This window comes from Pongo pygmaeus, chromosome 2 (genome assembly GCF_028885625.2).
Source record: "Pongo pygmaeus isolate AG05252 chromosome 2, NHGRI_mPonPyg2-v2.0_pri, whole genome shotgun sequence".
Taxonomy (NCBI): Eukaryota; Metazoa; Chordata; class Mammalia; order Primates; family Hominidae; genus Pongo; species Pongo pygmaeus.
In genome coordinates, this window is record NC_085930.1 from 206,613,713 (window position 1) to 206,637,755 (window position 24,043).

Consider the following 24,043-nt stretch of genomic DNA (forward strand, 5'->3'; position numbering starts at 1 on the left):
TAATTCACGCAGAGCTGGCTGTGTGGGAGACTGGAGTTTTATTATTACTCAAGTCAGTCTCTCCCAGCATTGGGGGAGCAGAGTTTTTAAGGAGAACTTGGTGGGTGTGGGGAGCCAGTGAGCCGGGAGTGCTGATTGGTCAGGGCTGAAATCACAGGGACTCGGAGCTGTCTTCTTGCGCTGAGTCAGTTCCTGGGTCGGGGCCACAAGATCAGACCAGCCAGTTTATCGATCCGAGTGGTGCCAGCTGATCCATCAAGTGCGGAGTCTACAAAATATCCCAAGCGCTGATCTTAGGAGCAGTGTACGGAAGGTCAAAATCTTGTAGCCTCCAGCTGCATGGCTCCTAAACCATAATTTCTAATCCTGTGGCTAATGTTAGTCTAGTCCCCAGGCAAGAAGGAGGTCTGCTTTGGGAAAGGGCTGTTACTGTCTTTGCTTAAACTATAAATTATAAACAAAGTTTCTCCCCAAGTTAGTTCAGCCTACGCCCAGGAATGAACAGCTTGGAGGTTAGACGCAAGATGGAGTCGGTTAAGTTGTATCTTTCACTGTCTCAGTCATCATTTTGCAAAGCCGGTTTCAAAGCCAGGAATTTGAGACCAGCATGACCAATATGGTGAAACCGTCTTTTCTAAAGATACAAAAATTAACTGGGCCTGGTGTGCACACCTGTAGTCCCAGCTAGTGGGGAGGCTGGGGAGGTGGCAGTACGAGAGGCGGAGGTTGCAGTGAGCCGAGATCGCGCCACCGCACTCCAGTCTCGGCAACAGAGCGAGACTCTCTTTAAAAAAAAAAAAAAAAAAGTCCTGGCACGGTGGCTCACGCCTGTAATCCCAGCACTTGGGGAGGCCGAGGCAGGCGGATCACGAGGTCAGGAGATCGAGACCATCCTGGCTAACACGGTGAAACCCCGTCTCTACTAAAAATACAAAGAATTAGCCGGGCGTGGTGGTGGGCGCCTGTAGTCGCAGCTACTGGGGAGGCTGAGGCAGGAGAATCACTTGAACCCGGGAGGTGGAGCTTGTAGTGAGCCGAGATCGCGCCACTGCACTCCAGCCTGGGCGACAGAGTGAGACTCCGTCTCAAAAAAAAAAAAAAAAAAAAGAGACTTGGGAGAACAGGCTAGACAGATGTTCCATTCTGGGGTATATGGTGGGATCTGGAGGTGGGATTTGAGCAAGAAATAGAGGAAGTTGATAAAATAGAATTCACTGGCAGAAGAAAAAGAGAGAAGATGATACAGCTAGACAACCAGGCCAGCTGTTTTCTAGTGTTCCCCGGGTAAGAGCGATAGGACTAATCAGCCTCCTGTGGGTGGGCTCCAAACTCAACTGAAAGCTGACGAGAGCACATTCCCTTAATTGGAGAGAGGAAAAAGGAGAAGATATGTTGAAAGAGCTGCCTTTTATACCAGACCACTGAAGAGGAAGTTAGGGTTTTCTCATTAGTATATAAATATCGTAAACGTCTACCCCCCCCAAACTAGATTTCTGCCTCCAACATTGCACTGACACTGTCCTTGGTCTGCAGTGGTTTCGCGTCTCTGATGATCGCTACACTGTCCTCTTGACTTGACTCTAGACATAGCTGGCCACAGGATCCTTCTTGAACATTCTTACTCTTGGCTCCCTTGACACCCCACTCTGGTGTTTTTTTTTTTTTTTTTTTTTTGAGACAGAGTTTTGCTCTTGTCCCTCAGGCTGGCATGTGGAGTGCAGTGGTGCGATCTCAGCTCACTGCAAGCTCCACCTCCCGGGTTCAAGCAATTCTCCTGCCTCAGCCTCCCGAGTAGCTGGAATTACAGACACCCGCCACCACACCCAGCTAATTTTTGTGTTTTTAGTAGAGACGGGGTTTCACCATGTTGGCCGGGCTGGTCTAGAACTCCTGAGCTCAAGTGATCTGCCCACCTTGGCCTCCCAAAGTGTTGGGATTACAGGCGTGAGCCACTGCGCCCGGCTGAGAATTCTCCTTTAAATAGAATGTTGGGGAATTTACTTTTAGGCTGAGACCTAAAAGATAAAAGAAAGCGATCCATGCTAAGACGAGGAGAACTCAAGCAGAAGAAACGCCTCGGCTATGGAGCAGGAAGGTGTTTGATGTTGGGGTTTGAGAGAAGGCCAGTGAGCTGGCAGGCAGGGGGCAAAGGGGGTGGCATGAAGCAAGGAGCTTGGACATTCTGAGTGGCAGAAGCCAGTATGCGGAGAATGGGTAGGAAGAGAGTAAGGGCAGAGACTACTGCAGTGGCCAAGATTAAAAGCAGGTCACTTGGACCAGAGTAATGGCAATAGACTGAAAAGGAGGGTTATATTTTATGCATTTTGGAATCAGAAGTTAAAGGACTTGCTGTTGGATTGGAGATGGGGGAATAAGCAAAATAAAATGACTTAAGTTTCTGGCAGGTTCGTACATAGTGGTGTCACTGCAGGTCTGGGTGGGGAGGCGTCATTTTAGATGTTAAGTGGGATACTTACAACTGTAGGCGTAGTGTAAGAAGTCGGACATGTGAGTCTGAAGCTTGGAGGAGAGACAGGCTGGAGTTGCAGATCTGAGAAATCATTGGCATTATACATGGCAGTTCGTACTATCAGAATGAGATCACGGAGGGAGAATCAGAGGGCCAGGTCCTGGGGATCACCACCATAAAGACCCAATCAAGGAGCTGCGGGCAGTGAGAAGAACACCAAGCCGGGCGCAGTGGCTCACACCTGTAATCCCAGCACTTTGGGAGGCCGAGGCAGGTGAATCACTTGAGGTAAGGAGTTCGAGACCAGAAACCCCGTCTCTACTAAAGACACAAAAATTAGCTGGGCGTGGTGGCGGGCACCTGTAGTCCCAGCTACTCGGGAGGCTGAGTCAGGAGAATTGCTTGAACCTGGGAGGCGGAGCTTCCAGTGAGCTGGGATCAAACCACTGCACTCCAGCCTGGGTGACAGAGCAAGACTCCGTCTCAAAATTAAAAAAATAAAGAATTCTCTACTGGCTCCTTTTCTATTTTTTTTTTCATTCTATTAGAATCAAATCTGTTTTTCCATGTATGTTTATCGTCTGTGTTCCCAACTAGAAAATAAGTTCCTTGAGGGCAGAGGCTGTATCTGTTTTGCTCCCCATCACATACATTCCTATTATTTGGCACATGAGGCTGCAGCATGGGGATGAGAAATGGTTCCACAAGAAAAGGGGGGGCACAAACCCATCACTGTAGAACTGTGAGCTAAGCAGCAATCCCTTTTTTTTTTTTTTTTTGAGATGGAGTCACTCTGTCACCCAGGCTGGATGCTATCTCGGCTCACTGCAACCTCCACTTCCCAGGTTCAAGCAAGTCTCCTGCCTCCCGAGTAGATGGGATTATAGGCACCACCACCACGCCCCGCTTTTTTTTTTTTTTTTTTTTTGAGACAGAGTTTCGCTCTTGTCGCCCAGGCTGGACTGCAGTGGCATGATCTTGGCTCACTGAAACCTCTGCCTCCTGGGTTCAAGTGATTCTCCTGTCTCAGCCTCCCAAGTAGCTGGGATTACAGGCGGCCACCACCACACCCAGCTAATATTTGTATTTTTAGTAGAGACGGCCATGTTGGCCAGGCTGGTCTCGAACTCCTGACCTCAGGTGATCCACCCGTCTCAGCCTCCCAAAGGGCTGGGATTACATGCATGAGCCACTGCATCCAGCAGCAATACCAGTTTCTATCATACCATATAATCGTATCTGCTTTTTGCCCATTAATTTAGTAATTATCTTTCCTTCACTTAAGCTAAGTCCTTAATTCACCATTAGTAATTACTGCTGGTCTGAAAGATGAGACACTTGAATATTCGCCCAAGTATGTCAAACACAGAATCATACTTACCTAACAAGCCTAGCTTACCCAATGTTTCTGTAACAACTGGACTAATATTTACAAGCGTTTACCAGAAATGTATGACATATCACGAAGAGCAGAAAAAAGGCTAGCAAACGTTACACGTGACAATGGGACTACAAAGTAACCTTTGTCAATCAATTGTAACTGACCTACATGAGAACGTGAGGGGGCAAGCTTTTGGAATCTAAACTGTATTACTTAAAATAATATCCAGAGTCTTATCTTGCAAAAACAGCAACACAAAAAAACTAATACTGAAAAGTTTTTGTTTTTATTTCCAAGATCAAATATTACAACAGGACATTTACATGTATTTATAAAAAAATGCAGCAGTTGAATGTATAGATCAGAGGTTTCCTTGAGTTTGGTCCCTCTCTCAGCACAGTGAGCTGATGTCTTCAAAAGACTTATCGTCCCACTCCCTCCCCCACCCCGTTGTCCCCCCCACCCTCCCCATTTCAAGTTGCAGTATTAATATAAAGCAACTGGGTACAACACAGCAAGAGTATTCACAATTTGGTACAGCCCAAACCAGAGGATCCCCAACTGACAGCAAGATCCTCCTTCTAGAAATTATCACCTATAGACTATGTAGATCTATAGGTAGATCCCACCCAGTTATCTAAGATTTCCTGGTTTTAGAGCAAGTGGAGGTTCCATTGAGTCTTAGCCAGCAGTTACAGCTCTGCATTACCTAATAGCATGTTTTTCTCCTCTTAGAAGTTTAATTTCCTACCGCCTCCATGTGTCTTCAAATTTAAGGCTTTCCCAAGCACCTTTATTATGACTTAACTAGATATACAGGAGGGTCTCTAATGTGTCTTGAACAAAAAAATTTAGTTGATGGTCCAGCTGCCCCTTGCTCAACAATCCCAAAGACTTCTTCCCACCACTGAGAAGAGCTGCAGAAATCAACGGTATCTCCTAGCACCATGGGAGAAAAGGCCCAGAAAACAGAATTTGATGTGCATTTTAGGGAGCACTTGCCAGAAACATTATAGTAGGAGCACTGTCTGTTATCTTCTTGGATTCAATCACAAATTTAGAGTACAGATGAAATTTAGAGCCTGTCCTGCATTAAGAATGCAAATCTCAGTAAGACCACCCCCACACACATTTTGTCCAGAATAAGCTGAGCACACAAACATCCCAGGGAATCTCTAAATACTGTTAGGAACTGCTTTAGAAAACACTTTAAAGCAAATACCCCGAGTTGACTTCACTCAAGCCCCCAACCCACCCTCATCATCCCTATCCCCCTAGAAATTTCATTCCTTGATTAACTTCTCTGAGTAAGATGTAAAGTGAGGTTTGGAAAATGACATGAAACATGTTTAAAAACACAATCAATGAACATGCCAGAATTGGACATCCCAGGTGATTTCAAATGCATCGTTCAAACTGAACTCATACAAAGCATGCACAGAGCCCACACAGACACTGCTGGGAGTTTCCATGGAACAACCAATACCTACTCGAAAAAGGACTTTCCTGAAGGGCAAACAAAACAAAATAACACTGGATGTTTAGAATTTGTTAACAACAACAACAACAAAAAACCATTCTGGAAAAAAAGATTATCAGAGGAGTAAAGAAAACTGTGTCTAACAGATTCATGCCAAAGCTTGGATGGAAGCCCCTCAAAGTCTAAGTATCGTGTTAGCATCAACTGGTACTGATTTCTCTATATCTAAGACTAGAAGATTCTCTCACAGCTTTACTGTTCCCTGGCAAGTGTTTTCAACAGCTTTCCAGCTGAAGGGACAAACCCAGGAAAGTAACAAGGCCCAAGACCCCAAATGGGTCAGATAAGCAGCCCCTACTAGAAGCTTGCTACTCGTTAACTGAAAAGTGGAGGCCACGTACTACTTTCACTCTCACTAGCAGGTGAAAGGGGATTTTCTGATGGCAACAGTCACTCTGTGTAAGGTTTAACTTACAGGGCAATAAGTTATCAAAAAGTTATTGTTAAAAGCAATGATTAGTGTCATAAACATATTTATATTTGGAATTACACCATTTGATATCTCCATTAAGAATGCAAAGCTTTGAGAAAAGCATACTGTAAAATCATGTTGCTGCAAACAGCAAGGTATCCAACTGAGTGTAAACGGTCTAATGTCATCAACCTGAAATGGACCCTGGTGACAGGCACTATGGAACCAGCTAACCTGATAGAGAGAAAAAAGCAGAATGGCAGGGAATAGTTCCAGATCAAGAATCTCTCTCTTATCAGTAAAGAGTTCCATACTGAGTCTATGAGAAAAGGAAATTAAAAAGATTTTAAGAAAGGGAGAATTCAATTCCAGGTCAGAATTTATCTGATGATTTGAAATGTTTCCCACTTATCATGTCTAAAAAATGAATGACTCATGCTAACCCAGTTAGATTAATAACTACTTCTGATGAGATAAAATATTACTTAGGTTTAGTCCAGCTTAGCTTGACTATTCTTCCCATTTGGAAACCCAAATGACCTTTAGAAGGGATATAAAATACCCAGAGTACTGTGATCTCTAGAGAGGAAATACAATTAAACAATAAAAACTTGCTGTTTGTTGCCAAAGAATTAAGTACAATAATGCGACTTCTCATATTTATAGATTAATACGTGATTGCTCTTGGGAAAAATATTACCATTGGTATTTGCCATCTCTAATCCTAGAAGTCAATCTGGTTATCTTTTGAAAATACTTTCTCATTACAGAAATGCTAAATTATGTTTATTAAAGTAGTTCAAATTGGACTGCCCAACTTTATTTTGAAATCAATATGGCAAAGAAAGGCCTGTGCCAAGAATCATCATGTTTATGAGAATATCTGCAATTTTAAGCAACACAACAGCAACTGGTAGGCCACAAAGAGGGTGCGGTATCACAGAGCTAGCCATTCTCTATTTGAAACCAGAGAATTCTCCTTAACTAGAGAGAAAAAGAGCTATAAAAGTAAGTTTGCCTTAAAAATGTCCTTCAATTTTATAAAAAATGAAGATTGTTACGTATTAAGACTTTGAAATGGAATTTCTTAAACATAGCCAATTACATTAAAAATCATAACTATTTTCAGAGAATGAATGTTAAAAATAAATGGTGGAGAAGTAAAATAGAAAGCAGGATTAAAAGATTTTCTAATTAAGGGTCTGTCACATTCAATAATCCAGCCATGTAAGTTCACTTCACAGGAAAACTAGCAAGGCCATCATAATCTCTATTTTTAAAAAGACATCAAGAAATTATTCATTCTATACTGTCTCTCTAGCAGGACTGACACATAGGTGAGTCAAAAACCATAATAACCAACACTGAAATACCAAATCTCTATGTAACAGGAGAAACTGATATATTGGTATGGTATTCTCTGTTGGGTTATCTGCAGTTCTAAAGAACATTCTTGCCACTATTCTAAAATGTGTACAGTGCAACACCATGTTTCACGGCAAGACAATAACTGAAACGCTAAGCCAGGCAATCCAGTGAAGTTGAATGTCCATAGTACACAGCTGTCTTTAGCCTATTCATCAAGGCTGGTATTACTGGAAAACTGCCATGTTCACCAGAAGAGCTGCTTCTTCCTATGCTCATTACATTTTAGTTTTACAAAGACTACTAATTCATCAGCCTGCACCCCATGATTTACTACTGAGTAGTTACATGATGGTCAAAAAAGGCAGAGAGATGGTAAGAATGACATAATAAAGATACATTCTGTGGGATAAAAAACATTTTTAAAAGTCAGCCTAATTGTATCTTTAAAAAGTTGTTTCTGCCAAAACCAGGTGTGAATCTTACAACTTATACAAATCAATTTCCCAACAGGCCAGTAAAATACTTTAAGTACACAAGTAAAAATAAAATTTAGTGCCAGCATTAGTGTCATATTTGGTTCTCATTTACATTTGAGTCATACTCAGCACTGATTAGGCACACAGTATTAAGTTTTAAAAAATAATGGTTTAAAAGATTATTATTACTAGACCTATAACTATTATACTCTCCTCTTTGGAGATTTCAGTCATCACAGTAAGATTAAGAGCAAGTTATTGGTCAAATGATACCTGAACACAGAAAAAAAAAGAAAAGAAACTGATTAACCAGCACACTTTTAATTAGCCTAGGGATAATATGCAATAAAGGGGAGAGACTGGAAGCATAAAATTTTGGAGTGGAAAAGGACTTCAGAGATAATCTAATTTGTTGTTCTAGAAAAGGCTGAGAACTATTAATCTAGTCCAATTATCTCATTTTTCAGATGAGAAACCAGAGATTAAGAAGAAAGAGAAGTGTGGCGGTAACAACTAGCAGAGCGGTTACCCAAAGGGCTCTCACACCTCCAGTGCCCTTTCTGCATATAACATATACTATACTATGCACTGGATTTGTACCTGGGTAGAGACACTTACACCTCCAGTGCCCTTTCTGCATATAATAGATACTATACTATGCATTAGATTTGTACCTGGGTAGAGAAATCTTTCCTTCATTTTTCAGTTGCTAGTGGCTCCCTCTGGTATTTTCCCTAAGTGTGCAAGTGAGATTCCTGTGAGCTAGGAATCTTTACTCCGGGGGATCAACAGTGAGATCCCCGCGAGCTAGGAATCTTTACTCCGGGGATCAATAATCCTTTCATACTTGGGTACTGGTTATGCCTTACGGGCAGAACTTCATGCCCCAAATCTAGAAGTTACAAAAGGTGGAGCTAAAGAAAAAGATGAGTCAAAAGAAAATGTGAGCTACAGTGCCTGCCACTTTTCAGTCTTGTTTAAGACTTTGCTAACTAAAACATATTCTTCCCTTTTTCTAAGCTTGATCTAATAGGTAAACATTTATATGCTCTCCAATTATTTCATGTGTAGTGTGTCTAACTGGATAAAACAGGCAGGAATCATATCTTATTTATTATTTTTTGAGACAGAGTCTCGCTCCATTGCCCAGGATGGAGTGCAGTGGTGTGATCTCGGCTCACTGCAACCTCCGCCTCCCAGGTTCAAGAGATTCTTGTGCCTCAGCCTCCCCAGCAGCTGGGATTACAGACATGAGCCACCACGCCTGGCTACTGTTTGTATTTTTTTAGTAGAGACAGGGTTTCACCATGTTGGCCAGGCTGATCTCGAACTCCCAACCTCAGGTGATCCACCCACCTCGGCCTCCCAAAATATTGGGATTACAGGCATGAGCCACCATACCTCGCCCGGAATTAGATCTCAGATTTCAACATATTTCCAACTCCTATAAAGAACTCAATAGCTAGTCAAGGAAGTGGAATTATATACAAGATTTAAAAACATACACACAGAGGGTTCAATAATCTGGTATGGACAGGACACAGAAAACAGAATTGTAGATCGGGCGCGGTGGCTCACACCTGTAATCCCAGCACTTTAGGAGGCCGAGGCAGGCGGAACACGAGATCAAGAGATCGAGACCATCCTGGCTAACATGGTGAAACCCTGTCTCCACTAAAAATACAAAAATTAGCCGGGCGTGGTGGCGCTCGCCTATTAAAAAAGATAATTGTATCTTTTCTGAAAAATGTTTAAAAAAAGAAAAAAATTGTTTTTTTACCCTTTTCATTTATTCTTGGCAAATAATGCCACATGGCAATTTTACTTTCATATCTTCACCAGTGCATCATTTTAAAAAAGCAATAATCTCAAAATAATGGCATAAGTAAAAATTTATAGGCATAGTGCAAATCCCACAACTTTAACCCAACTACTTCCTCTATATTTATGGGAACAAAACTAAGTGACACTTTACAAAGCCAAACAACAAGAAGAGAATCATCTGGGTAGCTTGATTCTCTTGCTGAAGGAGAACACAGCATGGACTCTGGATTCCAATTCTGATTTGCCACTCACTAGCTATGACATCCTGAATAAGTTCTCTATACCTGTCTTCTTAACATGGGAAGAAAATACACATTTTGTACGACTCTTAGGGAGACCGAAGAGGAAAATGTACACAAAAGTACCTGGCGCGTGCCAGTTAGTATTAAGTTTCCTGTTCTTTCTCTTCTCCAGTTCCTTCCGATACCAATTTCCAAAAAGTATTCCTCTCACTTTTTTCCCACTAGTTTTCTTTTTTTTTTTTTTTTAATTTGAGATGGAGTGTCGCTTTGTTGCCCAGGCTGGAGTGTAATGGCGCGATCTCGGCTCACTGCAACCTCTGCCTCCCAGGTTCAAGCCATTCCCCTGCCTCAGCCTCTGAGTAGCTGGGACTACAGGTGCACGCCACCACACCCAGGTAATTTTTGTATTTTTAGTAGAGACGGGGTTTCACCATGTTGCTCAGGCTGGTCTCGATCTCCTGACCTCAGGTGATCTGCCCACCTCGGCCTCCCAAAGTATTGGGATTACAGGTGTGAGCCACTGTGCCCGGCCTTCCCGGTAGTTTCCATTCCATCTTCCTGTATTTTTCTCTTACCACTCTCGAAGTCTATCTTTCTTGTTCTTTTCCTCCCTAGCTTTTTTTTTTTAACACTCCTTTCAAGCTGTGTCCAACACCCACAAGGAATGACTATTTTTAACTAACCTTACTGACCTCATTTAATCTATTCAATAAAACCTATGCCCTAAGGAGCAAAGAAACTTGCAAAGGAAGTCAGGCAAACTGGAAGAAGCATAGTGTCAGTGGATTAAATTCTTGAGCAAGGCAATACTCCTTATGGACTCTTCTCATGTACAATCTATAACTCTTCCCATGGGCTTCTATATCAACCCTACGATAATTACACTCCTGCCTCAAAATAAAATAAAATAAAACCCACCACATCTTGTATTGTAGACATCCCAGCTGCATGTTAAGCTGGGTGAAAGTACCATGCTGTCTTTTAAATCACTTTATATCTACTTAATCATCCCACAGTAACCCAAGTTGAAGAAGTTACTTTGGTTTCTCATAAATGAATATGCACGTGCTGAACATATCGGAAAGAACTGCACCCTCTCACTGATGAACATATTGGCAGTTCTCCCAACTGTTTTATCAAGAGAAGCTAAAGGTAAAGAGAATGAAACAGAGCCCTATAGGAAAAATGGTTGACTTCACATGTTTGAGCGATTTGGGCTTCAGCTATGACTTTGCTGGAGTACAGATGGGTGCCATCGGAGCACAAAGCTGAGCAAACCTCTTCTTACCCTGTGCCCTCCCTGAATTTTTGGATTTCTGACCTTGTCTACTACCAACAAATGTTTTACCCTCCAGTGCACCTTTGATAGTATACAGCTCCATTCTTCAAATGGCAAGTATGTTATCCAAGTTCAGAGATACAACTGAGGAATTAACATGAAAACCATCTTTCACTCAAATCAGAAGCTGCTAGTTAAGCCTCAAGAGCCTAAGAAAAACACCAAAGTGTAAGTATTACTCAGTCACCAATCTAAAGAGAGAACTTTCACTCAAGGTAGAAATGAAACCGTAATTATATAAATATATTTATAAATATTTATACAATTATATACTTATACATAAGCACTTACACAGACTTAGAGAAAAATGTAAGAACATTAATTCAAAAGGACTCACTGAAGAATAAACAGAATTTTCCATGATTTCCTTGAGGAGATACACAACTCATTCTTTAGGGAGAGTTCCTCAAAATTCAACCATTAGAAACCATATCCTATAACTGTGTACTAGCAACACATAGCATCTTTTTTTCTTCTTTTCCCAAATCTCCTAATTGCCAAGAGAGCGATCTTAAAGTAGATGAAAATCTAAAGGTCTCTACGCAACATCTGAGGAACATACGTTCCTCAGATAAAAGAATCAATCTAAATCCTCAACTGACAAAAAGGTCCATTTAATATTTTTCATTTTACAAGTTAAAAGTTCTAGTTTTGCCACCAGAATCACAACTACCCCTTCAGAGGACTCCATTTAAGCTCAAAATACGAAATGAGCGTAGGGTGAAGTTGATGTGTAAATGGTACTCTACAGATTCAAGATGGCCTCTTCTAAAAATACTGAAGAAAGCTTTCACCAACTCTAATTTGATTTTGGGTTTTGTTGGCAGAAAAAACCCACGACATCTGAAAATTACTAGTAACCTCCGCCATCCTCCTTACTAAATGTTGTCTTCTGAATGGAGTTTAAAGGTCTTCCCCTTAGAGAGGCTTTCCGTTTTGATACCTTTTGAAAGAAAACAGCATGCGGACTCGTGTTCAATTCAGTCACCAGAGCCTTTTAGAGACTATTCCAACCAGGGGCAAAAAATGAACCATTATTTCTAACCAAAAGAACATGGTTAGCAACTCTCAGCTGAATGGTTTTCTTTTTCCCCAGGGACATACCTAAGTATGCCTGAAACAACACAGGACAATCAATAACCATAGTGGTTACAATTCCAAGCCATTGTACTACATGATTATTGACCAGCTGCCTTCCTACAGATCACTGCAGACTCAGACAATGGAGGGCTCCAAAGGAACTAATATGCTGTGCTGGCAAAAATAGCAAGCACCTTCCTATCCCAGTCACCACGACAGGTTCACTTAATGTCCATTCTTGGACTAGCAGGATCAATACAGAGTAATAAAGAAAACTGTCTCAGGCTAGGACAATGAAAGTCACCCCACGGTATATGCTCCATATTTAACACTCATTCCGCCAATAACACATGTCATGGAAATAGTCCTTATAGCTGGGAACATGAAAATCCTTTGAAAAAGGTTTTTAAGTATGATGAGCAATCATTACACGGGATGCTTTTTCCACGTAAACAAAAGCCTGGATATTTTGTTAAGTGATATTTCCACATGAAGAACACAACAAAACCAAACCCATGTTAGAGAATTTCTTCTCCCTACTAAACATGGGGGCTTACAAAAAAGGGAGAGTTGTTCTTACTCTGAATCTAGCCATTCCTTTGCCCGAACAGTCTGGGGAGTAACGTTAACATTTGATCCCAAAAAAGTGCCGTGCAAGAGACCACTTACTGGAACACACAATTCCTGCTGCTAGTACTAGGAGAGGTCTTATCCTTACACTTCAGTTTGGTCACCAGATTAGGTAAGAAAGAAAAGTGTGGGGGGAGGGGGAGGAGGAAGGCTACGGAGTGGGGAGAGAGAAAACAGAAGAGGAGAAAGAAACAAAGGGGGAGAAAGAGACTGATTACAGGAGAGACCAAGAAATAAGAGAAGGAAGGTGACTTGCTTGCCCAACTTTGGCTCTGTGGTCCTAGGAGCCAAAATGCATACTTAGTGACATGGTATCTCACAGGAAAAGGGAAAAAAGGGGTAAGCTGAGAGAGGTCAAGCCATGGTGTTAATTTCTTTCCTGTACAAAGACAGTCTCTTGAGGACAAAGGCCTGCCTCTTGCAATGTAATATCATAGTCCAGATGAGATAATTTCCTTCGAGGAAAGTTGGTGAGAAGTTCAAAACGTTCATTTGGGTATCCTTTAGACTGGACGTGCTTCACCAAAGCCTATAAAAACAAGAGAAAGACAAAGCCATTAGACGGAAAAAAAAGGAAAGAGCATATTAGTGAATTAAATATAAAACTTTTTTTAATCATATTAGATCAGCTATTAAGTGTAAGTTCTTCTTTCATATAACCAAAGCTTGCCCTTGGGGAAGGGCCAATATAAACCTGTGGACAGGGAGATAAATCTGAACCCAATTACTTACAGCCATTAAGTGATACTGAAATACACAGTTATTATTTGTCTCCCCAATAAATATACCCAGTCACTATTTATAAAATTAAATTATTGTTCTCATTTTAAAACATTTTATCCATTTTCCTTTCTTCCTTTTATCAAGGAAGATATGTTCTTCATTCTACCTACACCCCATCTTGCCACCTGTGCACTGAATCTCTTCTTGCCTTCTCAGAAACTGGACCATTCCCATCTTTTGCAGGTTTCTTCAACATCTCCCTCTCTGCTTCCCATCAAACTTCAACACTGCTTTGCATTTCGATAACACAGTCTTCAAGAATCAGCCTAATTATCTCCAGCCACAGCAAACGGCCAGCAATGCCTGACCCAAGGGATTCATTCACAGGCTAAGCTAAGCTAAGCTAGTCAGACTCAAGATTCTGTTTCCGGCAGTTAAAAACAGAGGGTGTCGGGGCACAGTTGCTCACACCTGTAATCCCCACACTTTGGGAGGCCAAGGAGGGGGACAGCTTGAGCACAGGAGTTGGAGACCAGCTGGGGCAACATGGCAAAATCCCATCTCATCAAAAAATATGGGCCAGGCATGGTGGCTCACCTGAGGTCAGAAGTTCGAGACCAGTTTGGCCAACATGGTGAAATCCCGTCTCTACTAAAAATACAAAAAAATTAGCTGGGCATGGTGGTGCGCACCTGTAATCCCAACTACTTGGGAGGCTGAGGCAGAATTGCTTGAACTCGGGAGGCCGAGGTTGCAGTGAGCCAAGATCATGCCACTGCACTCCAGCCTGAGTAACACAGCCAGACTTTGTCTCAAAAAAAGTAAAAAGAAAAAGAAAAACTAGCCGGGCGTGGTGGTGGCGCTGGAGTCCCAGCTACTGGGAAGGCCAAGGAGGGAGGAGTACGGCTTAAGCCTGGGAGGCAGAGGTTGCAGTGAGCCGAGGTCGTGCCCCACAGCACTCCAGCCTGGGCAGAGTCAGATCCTGTCTCCAACAAAAGGAAGAAAAAAACAAAAACAAAACAAAACAAAACAAAAACCACAGAAAGCTCATCAGCTGTGTTAGATGGAAATGCCCGCAGCATCACCATGATGAAACATGTGCGAGCTGAGGAATAAACAAAAGGCCACCAGTATGCAGAGAATGGTGTGAGGCAGAGAATCCCAAGAGAAAACCTACGGGACCCAGAAGAGAAACACAGAGAAAAACAGACACGGTTCTTAAACACTTTGCAGTTCCAGCTGCTGGAAAACCACTATCCTCTTCAAATAACCCCAGTCGTCCTTTTCCAGAAGTAATCATTTCAGTTGGGTTTCTATTCCATGCAGGCATGAAACAGAAAAATCTTCACTGGAACATACCTTATGTGGCTTACCTAATTTAATCTGGGAAGGAAATAAACTAATTAGAATTAACATTCACGATCGGGTGCTCCCACCTGTAATCCCTGCACTTTGGGAGGCTGGGGCAGGAGGATGACTTGAGCTCAGGAGTTCAAGACCAGCCTGGGTAACATAGTGAGAACCCTTCTCTACAAAAAAGAATTTTAAAAAATTAGCTGGGTGTGGTGGCACACACCTGTAGTCCCAGCTACCTGGGAGGTTGAGGTGGGAGGCTCGCTTGAGCCCAGGAGGCAGAGGTTGCAGTGAGCTGAGATTGGGCCACTGCACTCCAGCCTGAGCGACAGAGCGACCCTGTCTCAAAACAACCAACCAACCAACAACAACAAGATAACTCACCACAGTTTGCAGTTAGTGATCAGACTAAACATCTAACACCTTTTTCTTTCTTTTTTTTTTTTTTGAAATAGAGACAGGGTCTCACTTTGTTGCCCAGGCTAGTCTCAAACTCCTGGACTCAAGTGATCCTCCCATCTTGGCCTCCCAAAGTGCTGGGATTACAGGAGTGAGCCACTGCACCTGGCCTCCCACACCTATTTCAAACAATTATCAAGCAAAGCTCACTGAACTTACTCCAATTAATTAGCTTCTCTGCTTCGAGAAAATGCTTCCAACGCCCCGTTTCATTGTGCTTCAAGTTACTGAAGGTCTGCGGCAACCTTGTGTCAAGTGCCTCTGTTGGCTCCATTTTTCAAACAGCATGTGCTCACTGCATGTCTCTGTGTCACCTTTTGGTGATGCTTGCAGTATTTCTCTTTTTCATTATTTTATCTATTATAATGATCGGTGAGCAGCTATCTTTGATGTTACTATTCTGCTTTTGGGCACCACAAACCACGCCCACACAAGACTGCAAACTTAATAAAGAAGTATGTTCTGACTGCTCCACCTACTGGGAGTTTTCCCATCTTTCTCCCTCTATTCAGGCCTCCTTATTCCCTGAGACATGACAGTATTGAAATTAGGCCAATTAATAACCTACCATTGTAGGCCTCTAAGTACCCAAGTGAAAGGAAGTGTTGTCCATCCTCAAAATCAATCAATTGCTAAAAACAATTAAGCTTAGTGAGAAAGGCATGTGGAAAGCTGAGAAAGACACAAAGGTAGGCCTCTCGCACCAAACAGCCAAGCTGTGAATGCAAGGAAAAGTTCCTGAAGGAAATTAGAAGTGCTACTCCAGTGAACACACAAATGATAACAAAGCAAAACAGGACGGGAGAACTGGCTCACACCAGCACTTTCGGAGGCTGAGGCGGGCAGATCACCTGAGGTCGGGAGTTCGAGACCAGCCCGGCCAACATGGTGAAACCCCATCTCTACTAAAAATATAAAAATTAGCTGGGCGTGGTGGTAGGCACCTGTAATCCCCGCTACTCGGGAGGCTGAGGCAAGGAGAACTGCTTGAACCCGGGAGGCGGAGGTTGCAGTGAGCTGAGATCGCACCATTATAGAGCGAGATTCTGTCTCCAAAAAAAAAAAAAAAAAAAAAAAAAAAGGAAAGAAAGCAAAACAGCCTTACTGGCTGTGCTGCTGAAAAGGAGAAAGTTTTAGTGGTCTGTATAGAAAAATCAAACCAGTCACAACATTCCCTTAAGCCAAAGCCTAATCCAAAGCAAGGTTCTAACTCTCTTCAATCCTATGAAAGCTAAGTGAGTTAAGGAGGCTACAGAAGAAAAGCTGGAAGCTAGCAGAGGTTGGTTCATGAGGTTGAAGGAAAGAAGCCATCTCCATAACATCAAAGTGCAAGGTGAAGTAGCAAGTGCTGATGCAGAAGGTGCAGAAACTTATCTAAAAGATATAGTGAAGATAATTCATGAAGGTAACGACACTAAATAACAGATTTGTTTGACATAACAGCCTTCTATTGGAAGAAGATGCCATTAAGGACTTTCACAGCTAGAGAGAAGTCACTGCCTGCACTCAAAGGTTCAAACAGGCTGACTTTCTTGTTAGGGGGTAATGCAGCTGGTGACTTCCAGTTGAAGCCAATGCTCATTTAACATTCCAAAATCCCAGGTCCCCTAAAAATTATGTTAAATCTACTCTGTCTGTGTTCTGTAACTGCAATAACAAAACCTGGAAAGACAGCACATCAATTTACAGCATAGCTTACTAAATATTTTAAGCTCACTGTTCAGACCTACTGCTCAGAAAAAAGATTCAACATATTACTGCTCATTGACAATGCACCTAGTCATGTAAGAGCTCTGATGAAAATGTAAATAAAAATGAATGTTGTTTCCAGTCTGCTAACCCAACATCCATTCTGCAGCCCATGGATCAAGGAGTCATCTTATTTAAGAAATACATTTTGGCCAGGCATGGAGCCAAATCTCAACACTTTGGGAGGCTGAGGTTGAGAGGATTACTTGAGTCCAAGAGTTTGAGACGAGCCCTGGCAACACAGCAAGAAACCACCTCTACAAAAAAGAAAATTAATTGGGTGTGGTAATCTACTCTGGAGGGTGAGGCAGGAGGATCACTTGAGCCTGGGCGGGGAGTCAAGGTTACAGTGAGCTATGACCACTGCACACTAGCCTGGGCATAAATACAGATTCCTTTGATGAATCTGGGCAAAGTAAACTGAAAACCTTCTGGAAAGGATTCACCAGTCTGAACACCATTAAGAACATTCACGACTCATAGGAAGTCAAAATATCAACATGAACAGGGGGCTTTGGAAGAGGTTGATTCCAACCCTCATGAATGACTTTGAGGGGTTTAAGAATTCACTGGAGGAAGTCACTGCAAGTGGGGTAAAAACTGCAAGAGAACTAGAATTAGAAGTGGAGGATGGCGATATGACTGAATTGCTGCAATCTCATGATCAAACATTAAAGGGAGGGAGGTTGCTTCTTATGGATGAGCAAAGAAAGTGATTTCTTGAGACGGAATCTACTTCTGCTGAAGATGCTTTTAACACTGTTGAAATGACAACAAAGGATTTAGAATACTGCATAAACTTGGTGGATAAAGCTGCAGCAAATTCTGAGAAGACTGACTCCAGTTTTGAAAGAAGTTCTACTGTGGGTAGAATACTATCAAACGGCAACACATGCTACAGAGAAATTTTCTGTCGAAGGAAGCAATTGATGCAGCAACTTCATTGCTGTCACATTTTCAGAAATTGCCACAGTACCCATCACCCTGATTAGTCAGTAGCCATCAATATCAAGACCCTCCACCAACAAAAAGATGACTCACTGAAGATTCAGGGGATCATTAGTACTTTTTAGCAAAAGCTTTTTTTAATTAAGTTATGTGCTTTTTTTTAAGATATAAAGCTACTGCACACTTAATAGACTATGGAATAATGTAAACGTAACTTTTATATGCACCAGGAAACCAAACAATTTGGGACTCGTCTTATTGCAGTGGTCGGAACGGAACCAAAGCAAGCCTGTACTTACTAGCAGTTTAGCTTGCTCTGGAAGAGTGATCTGTTCCCTTTTTCCATCTGGATACCGCAACATCAGCTGTGCTTTTGGTCCTAAAGGAAGGGTTTTAAAAAAAAAAAAAAAAAAAAAAAAAAAAAAAAAAAAAAACAGGATACAGGAGTTTAAGACAGAATATTAGTTTAAATAAATACAGCCATTCAGCAAGTATTCAAGTGTTTTGCTGGAGTGCAGTGGCGTGATCTCAGCTCACTGCAACCTCTGCCTCCCTGGTTCAAGCCACTCTCCTGCCTCAGCCTCCCAAGTAGCTGGGACTATAGGCACGTGCCACCATACCTGGCTAAGTTTTGTATTTTTAGTAGAGACAGGGTTTTGCCATGTTGGCAAGGCTGGTCTTGGAACTCCTAACCTCAGTGATCCACCACGCCCGGCCCCAATATCTAAGTTTGAAGTAAAGTATGTCTAAATGTAACTTACCATTTACATCTATCCCCTCCACTACTCCATCTGCTTTTTCAGGTGGCATCTCCAGTATCTCTGAATCCACGGCTGGCAATCCTTGGTGGTTTGTGGCTGTTCCAGGATCAGTTCTGACTGGTGGCTCAGTCAGCGGCCTTCTATTCTCCTCTTTTCTATGCCCCAAATCTTTGTGGGGAGACTTTCTGGACTTGGCAAGATTCTCTACCTCTTCTTCTTCATCAGAGCCACAAACGGATATGAACTCCTCACTGCCAGAAAAAAGTTCAGATTCAGATTCTTCATCTGAGCGGCTATCCTGTTTTGTCTGTGTTGAATCAAAATGTGTTTCTTGTAAGGAGGCTCTGATGGCAGCTTCTAGCTGGCTGTCTTCACTTGCATCTATAAGGCTCTCCTGTGAGATGGAGTCATAAAACACAGGAAAAAGAACAAGTTAAACCAAAAAACAAGTCAAACAGTGTAAGAAATATAATAGCTTGCCATTCACGATTATGTTCTGCTGACTATATCCCTTCTACTTTAAGAGCAAGGACTGTGTCTTACACAGCCAAATTGGAATGGAGATATATATATGTGTGTGTATACACACACACACACACACATTTTTGTTGTTTTGTTTTGTTTTTGAGATGGAGTCTCACTCTTGTTGCCAGGCTGGAGTGCAGTGGCGCGATCTCAGCTCACTGCAACCTCAGCCTTCCCAGGTTCAAGCGATTCTCCTGCCTCAGCCTCCTGAGTAGCTGGGATTACAAGCGCCCGCCACCACACCCAGCTAATTTTTATTTATTTATTTTTTTGTATTTTTAATAGAGATGGGGTTTCACCACGTTGGCCAGGCTGGTCTCAAACTCCTGACCTCGGCCTCCCAAAGTGCTGGGATTACAGGCGTGAGCCACCGCACCTGGCATATATATATATATATATATATATATATATATATATATATATATTTTTTTTTTTTTTTTTTTTTTTTAAGAGACAGGGTCTCACTACGTTCCCCAGGCTGGTCTTGCACTTCTGGATTCAAGTGAGCATAGGCATTTTTTTAAATATCAAAATGAAGGCCAGGCGCGGTGGCTCACGCCTGTAATCCCAGCACTTTGGGAGGCCAAGGTGGGTGGATCAAGAGGTCAAAAGATCGAGACCATCCTGGCCAACATGGTGAAACCCTGTCTCTACTAAAAATGATTAAGCTTAGTGAGAAAGGCATGTGGAAAGCTGAGACAGACACAAAGCTAGGCCTCTTGCACCAAACAGCCAAGCTATGAATGCAAGGAAAAGTTCTTGAAGGAAATTCAAAGTGCTACTCCAGTGAACACACAAATGATAACAAAGCAAAACAGGCCAGGCACAGTGGCTCACACCTGCACTTTGGGAGGCTTGAGGCGGGCAGATCACCTGAGATCAGGAGTTCGAGACCAGCCTGGCCAACATGGCGAAACCCCATCTCCACTAAAAATGCAAACATTAGCTGGGCATGGTGGTGTGCGCCTGTAGTCCCAGCTACTCAGGAGGCTGATGCAGGAAAATCACTTGAACCCGGGAGGCAGAAGTTGCCATGAGATTGCGCCATTGCACCCCAGTCTGGTGACAGAGCGAGACTCCATCTCAAAAAAAAAAAAAAAAAATCAAAATGAACAAAATCAAGAAAAGTTTATCTATTACCTGCCTAGAGAAAGACAAGAATTAAAAGTTTTAACTATAAAGTCAAAACACCATTCTTTAAAATGACTAAAACATAGAGACAAATGTTTACTTTGTTCACCACTGCATTCTTCAACTAGTAATTCCATTAATTACAATGAAGGTTTTCATTATGATAACGAGAAATGCAAACTTCTACAGTTTTTCCCTTGGTAAAGTTCTAATGCCACAGATTTTACTAAACTTAATGAATCACAAAATACGTTGTTTGAGTGGAACTTACTTAGCTCCTGACTCAAACATACTATAGAGGAAAAAAATTGTAAGATAATCTAAAATTGAACACTGGATATTTCATGATATTACAGAATTACTGCTCATTTTTAAGGGTATAATAACGACATTGTGATAGTATTTTTAAAAATAAAAAAAGCCTTTATCTTTTAAATATATATGCCAGAGTATTAATTAATGAAACAATCAATTCTGAGATTTGCTTCAAAATAATTCAGATGTGATGGGATACAGAGGAAAGAAGACTGGCCATCTGTTGATAATTACCGAAATTAGCTAACAAAGAGGCTCAATAAACTACTTCAACTTTTGAATATGCTTAAAATTTTCCACAATAAATAGGTAAAAAAAAAAATGTGGGTTGCTAATAAAAAACTAAAGAAACCACATTTTGGCTTTTACTATCAGGCAATCATGTAGCAAAAAATTAAAGGGAAAAACATTTTTTTGCTGGTTGTTGGTTTTTTTTTTTTTAGACAGGTTCTACTCTGTCACCCAGGCTGAAGTGCAGTTGCACAATCTCGGCTCACTACTACCTCCGCCTGCCAGGCTCGAGCAATCCTCCCACCTCAGCCTCCCAAGTAGCTGGGACTACAGGCTTACACCACCACACCCGGCCAAAGGAAAATTTCAAAGTAAACTCCAGGCTAACTTACCACCCCTAAAAAGCAAGTAGAGGTGTCTACATGACATGCAATGGCTTAGGTGAATTGTAAATTTATAGCAATGACATTGCACATATAGCATGTAGCTTGATTTTAAAAATTGTGGCCATGGCAGACACTGTCAGGCTCCTATTGAATTTCATTCTCCTCTGATTTCCTTACTTATATAACCCTAATTAAGTTTATAAAACATGTTCAACTAAAAAATTCATTTTACTAATTTCTCTTGTAGCTAGAAAATAGTACTGAGCAATAGCAGTACTTATCGAAAAATCATAGAATTAAATGCTTATATTAGAAGAGAGAAAGGTATCAAATTAATGACCTAAGCTTCCGCACCTTAAAAAAAAAAAAAGAGTATACATTCAGGAAAAGAAAATAAAATTAAGCCCAAAGAAAACATAAATTAATAAATGACCTAGAAAGCAAATACAATAGAGAAAAACAAACAACAACAACAACAACAAACACCAAAATCCCAAAAGCAGTTTTTTGCTTTTTGTTTTGTTTTGTTTTTTGTTTTTTAAGAGACAGAGTCTTACTGTTGCCCAAAGACTGGAGTGCAGTGGCTACTCACAGGCATGAACATAGCACACTACATTCCTGAACTCCTGGGCTCAAGCAATATTCCTGCCAAACAGATGGGACTACAGGCACATGCCACACCCCAGCTGGTTCCGTAAGATCAATAAAACGACTAAGCCTCTAGCCAGACTGTCAGGGGGAAAAAAGGGAAGCCACAAATTACCAAAAACAGAATTAAGAGAGGGAACAACTACAATCTCTACAGTCATTAATGGCATCACAAGGGACTATAATGAACTCTGTCAATATAGTAAAATGAACAAATCCCTAGAGAGGTACAACTTGCTAAAGCTTATCTAAGAAGAAACAGATAACCAAGTAGTCATGTATCTACCGATAAGACTGAATTTGTAGTTTAAAATTTTCCACCAAAAAAACCTCTAGGCCCATGTAGCTTCACTGGTAAATGTCATCAAACATTAAGGAAGAAATAATAACAATTCTACAGACACTACTGCAGAAAACAGAAAAGGAAGAAATACTTCTCAATTCATTGTGAGGTCAGCATTAAACATGCTACCAAAAGCAGAAAACGACATTATAAAGCATTACATAGAAGAAAGGAAACAACAACAACAAAAAGCTCTCAAAGAAACTATAAAACAAGCAGGAGAACTGCTTGAGGCCAGGAGTTCGAGACCATCCTGGCCAACAAGATTTCTATTACTATCCCTTAGGGCTTTTCCTTAAATAGGCACTTTACTATAGGTGATAACTGAAGGAAGTGTTCCTCACAGCTTCTAAAACTTATAATCCCAGCACTTTGGGAGGCCAAGGGAGGAGAACTGCTTGAGCTTAGGAGTTTGAGATCAGGCTGAGTAACATATTGAGACCCTGCCTCCACAAAAAATAAAAAATTAGCCAGGCATGATGGTGCACACCTGTAGTCCTAGCTACTCAGGAAGCTGAGGCAAGAAGACTGACTGAACCCAGAAGTTCAAGGCTAGCAAGTTTTCTTTTTTTTTTTTTTTCATGTTCTCTCAAGACTGCAAGGACTACAGTGAGTTAATATCATGCCACTGTAGTCCAGCCTGGGCAACAGTGTGAGACCACATCTCAAAAAATACAATACAATACAATAAATACAATACAATACAATAAAAATTTTGCTGGGTGTGGTGCTCACACCCAGAATCCCAACATTTTGGGAGGCTGAGGTGGGAGGATTGCTTGAGGCCAGTTTGAGACCAGCCTAGACAACATATGGAGACCTCTGTCTCTACAAAACTTTAACAACTTAGCTGGCATGGTGATGCACATCTGTGGTCCCAGCTACTTAGGAGGCTGAGGTGGAAGGATCGCTTGAGGCCAAGAGGTGGAGGCTGTAGCGAGCCATGATCACACCACTGCACTGCAGCCTGAGAAATGGAACAAGATCCTGTCTAAAGAAAAAAACCAGGATGGGCGCGTTAGCTCACGCCTGTAATCCCAGCACTTTGGGAGGCCGAGGAGGGCGGATCACTTGAAGTCAGGAGTTTGAGACCAGCCTGCCCAACAAGGCGAAACCCCATCTCTACTAAAACTACAAAAATTAGCCAGATGCGGTGGTGCACGTCTGTAATCCCAGCTACTTGGGAGGCCAAGGCAGGAGAATCACTTGAACTTGGGAGGCGAAGGTTGCAGTGAGCCAAGATCACACCACTGCCCTCTAGCCCTAGCGACAGAACAAGACTCTGGCTCAAAAAAAGGAAAAAAAAAAAAAAAAAAAACCAACAAAACAAAACTATTTTTATCCCTACTGCTATCAAAGCCAAACAGCCATGAAAACCAATGTGAGACTGCTGTATCTTTGCAAGTTCAGTCTCTTATTTGCAACCAATCTTAATACCAATTATCAAACATGTCTATCTAGTAATAGTATATTCTAGAAATTAAGTATAGAAGTAAATTCTAGGAGGGCCAGAGAGCCAGGCCCTATGGCTATATTAACCAATAAAAATGCTCAACTATACCACGACAGTTGTTCCAGCAAAAACAAAAAACACCACTTCCAGCCGGCTGTGGTGGCATGTACCTGTAGTCCTACCTACTCGGGCAGTTGAGGTGAGAAGACTGCTTCAGCCCAGGAGTTCTAGGACAGCCTGGGCAAAACAGCAAGAT

At 41.8% G+C, this 24,043-nt stretch overlaps 1 protein-coding gene across 1 annotated transcript in view; it reads right to left on the minus strand.

Annotated features, from left to right (window-relative positions):
• Window positions 1–4,118: 4,118 nt before the first annotated feature.
• UBXN7 (UBX domain protein 7) overlaps window positions 4,119–24,043 on the minus strand; it is an 83,129-nt gene continuing 63,204 nt past the window's right edge. The window contains exons 9-11 of the mRNA XM_054480498.1: window positions 18,756–19,149; window positions 18,294–18,373; window positions 4,119–13,291 (exon numbers count right to left, since the gene is read on the minus strand). Coding sequence (XP_054336473.1) covers window positions 13,130–13,291; window positions 18,294–18,373; window positions 18,756–19,149 — 636 coding nt within the window. The 3' untranslated portion in view covers window positions 4,119–13,129. The remainder of the gene's footprint in view (window positions 13,292–18,293; window positions 18,374–18,755; window positions 19,150–24,043) is intronic.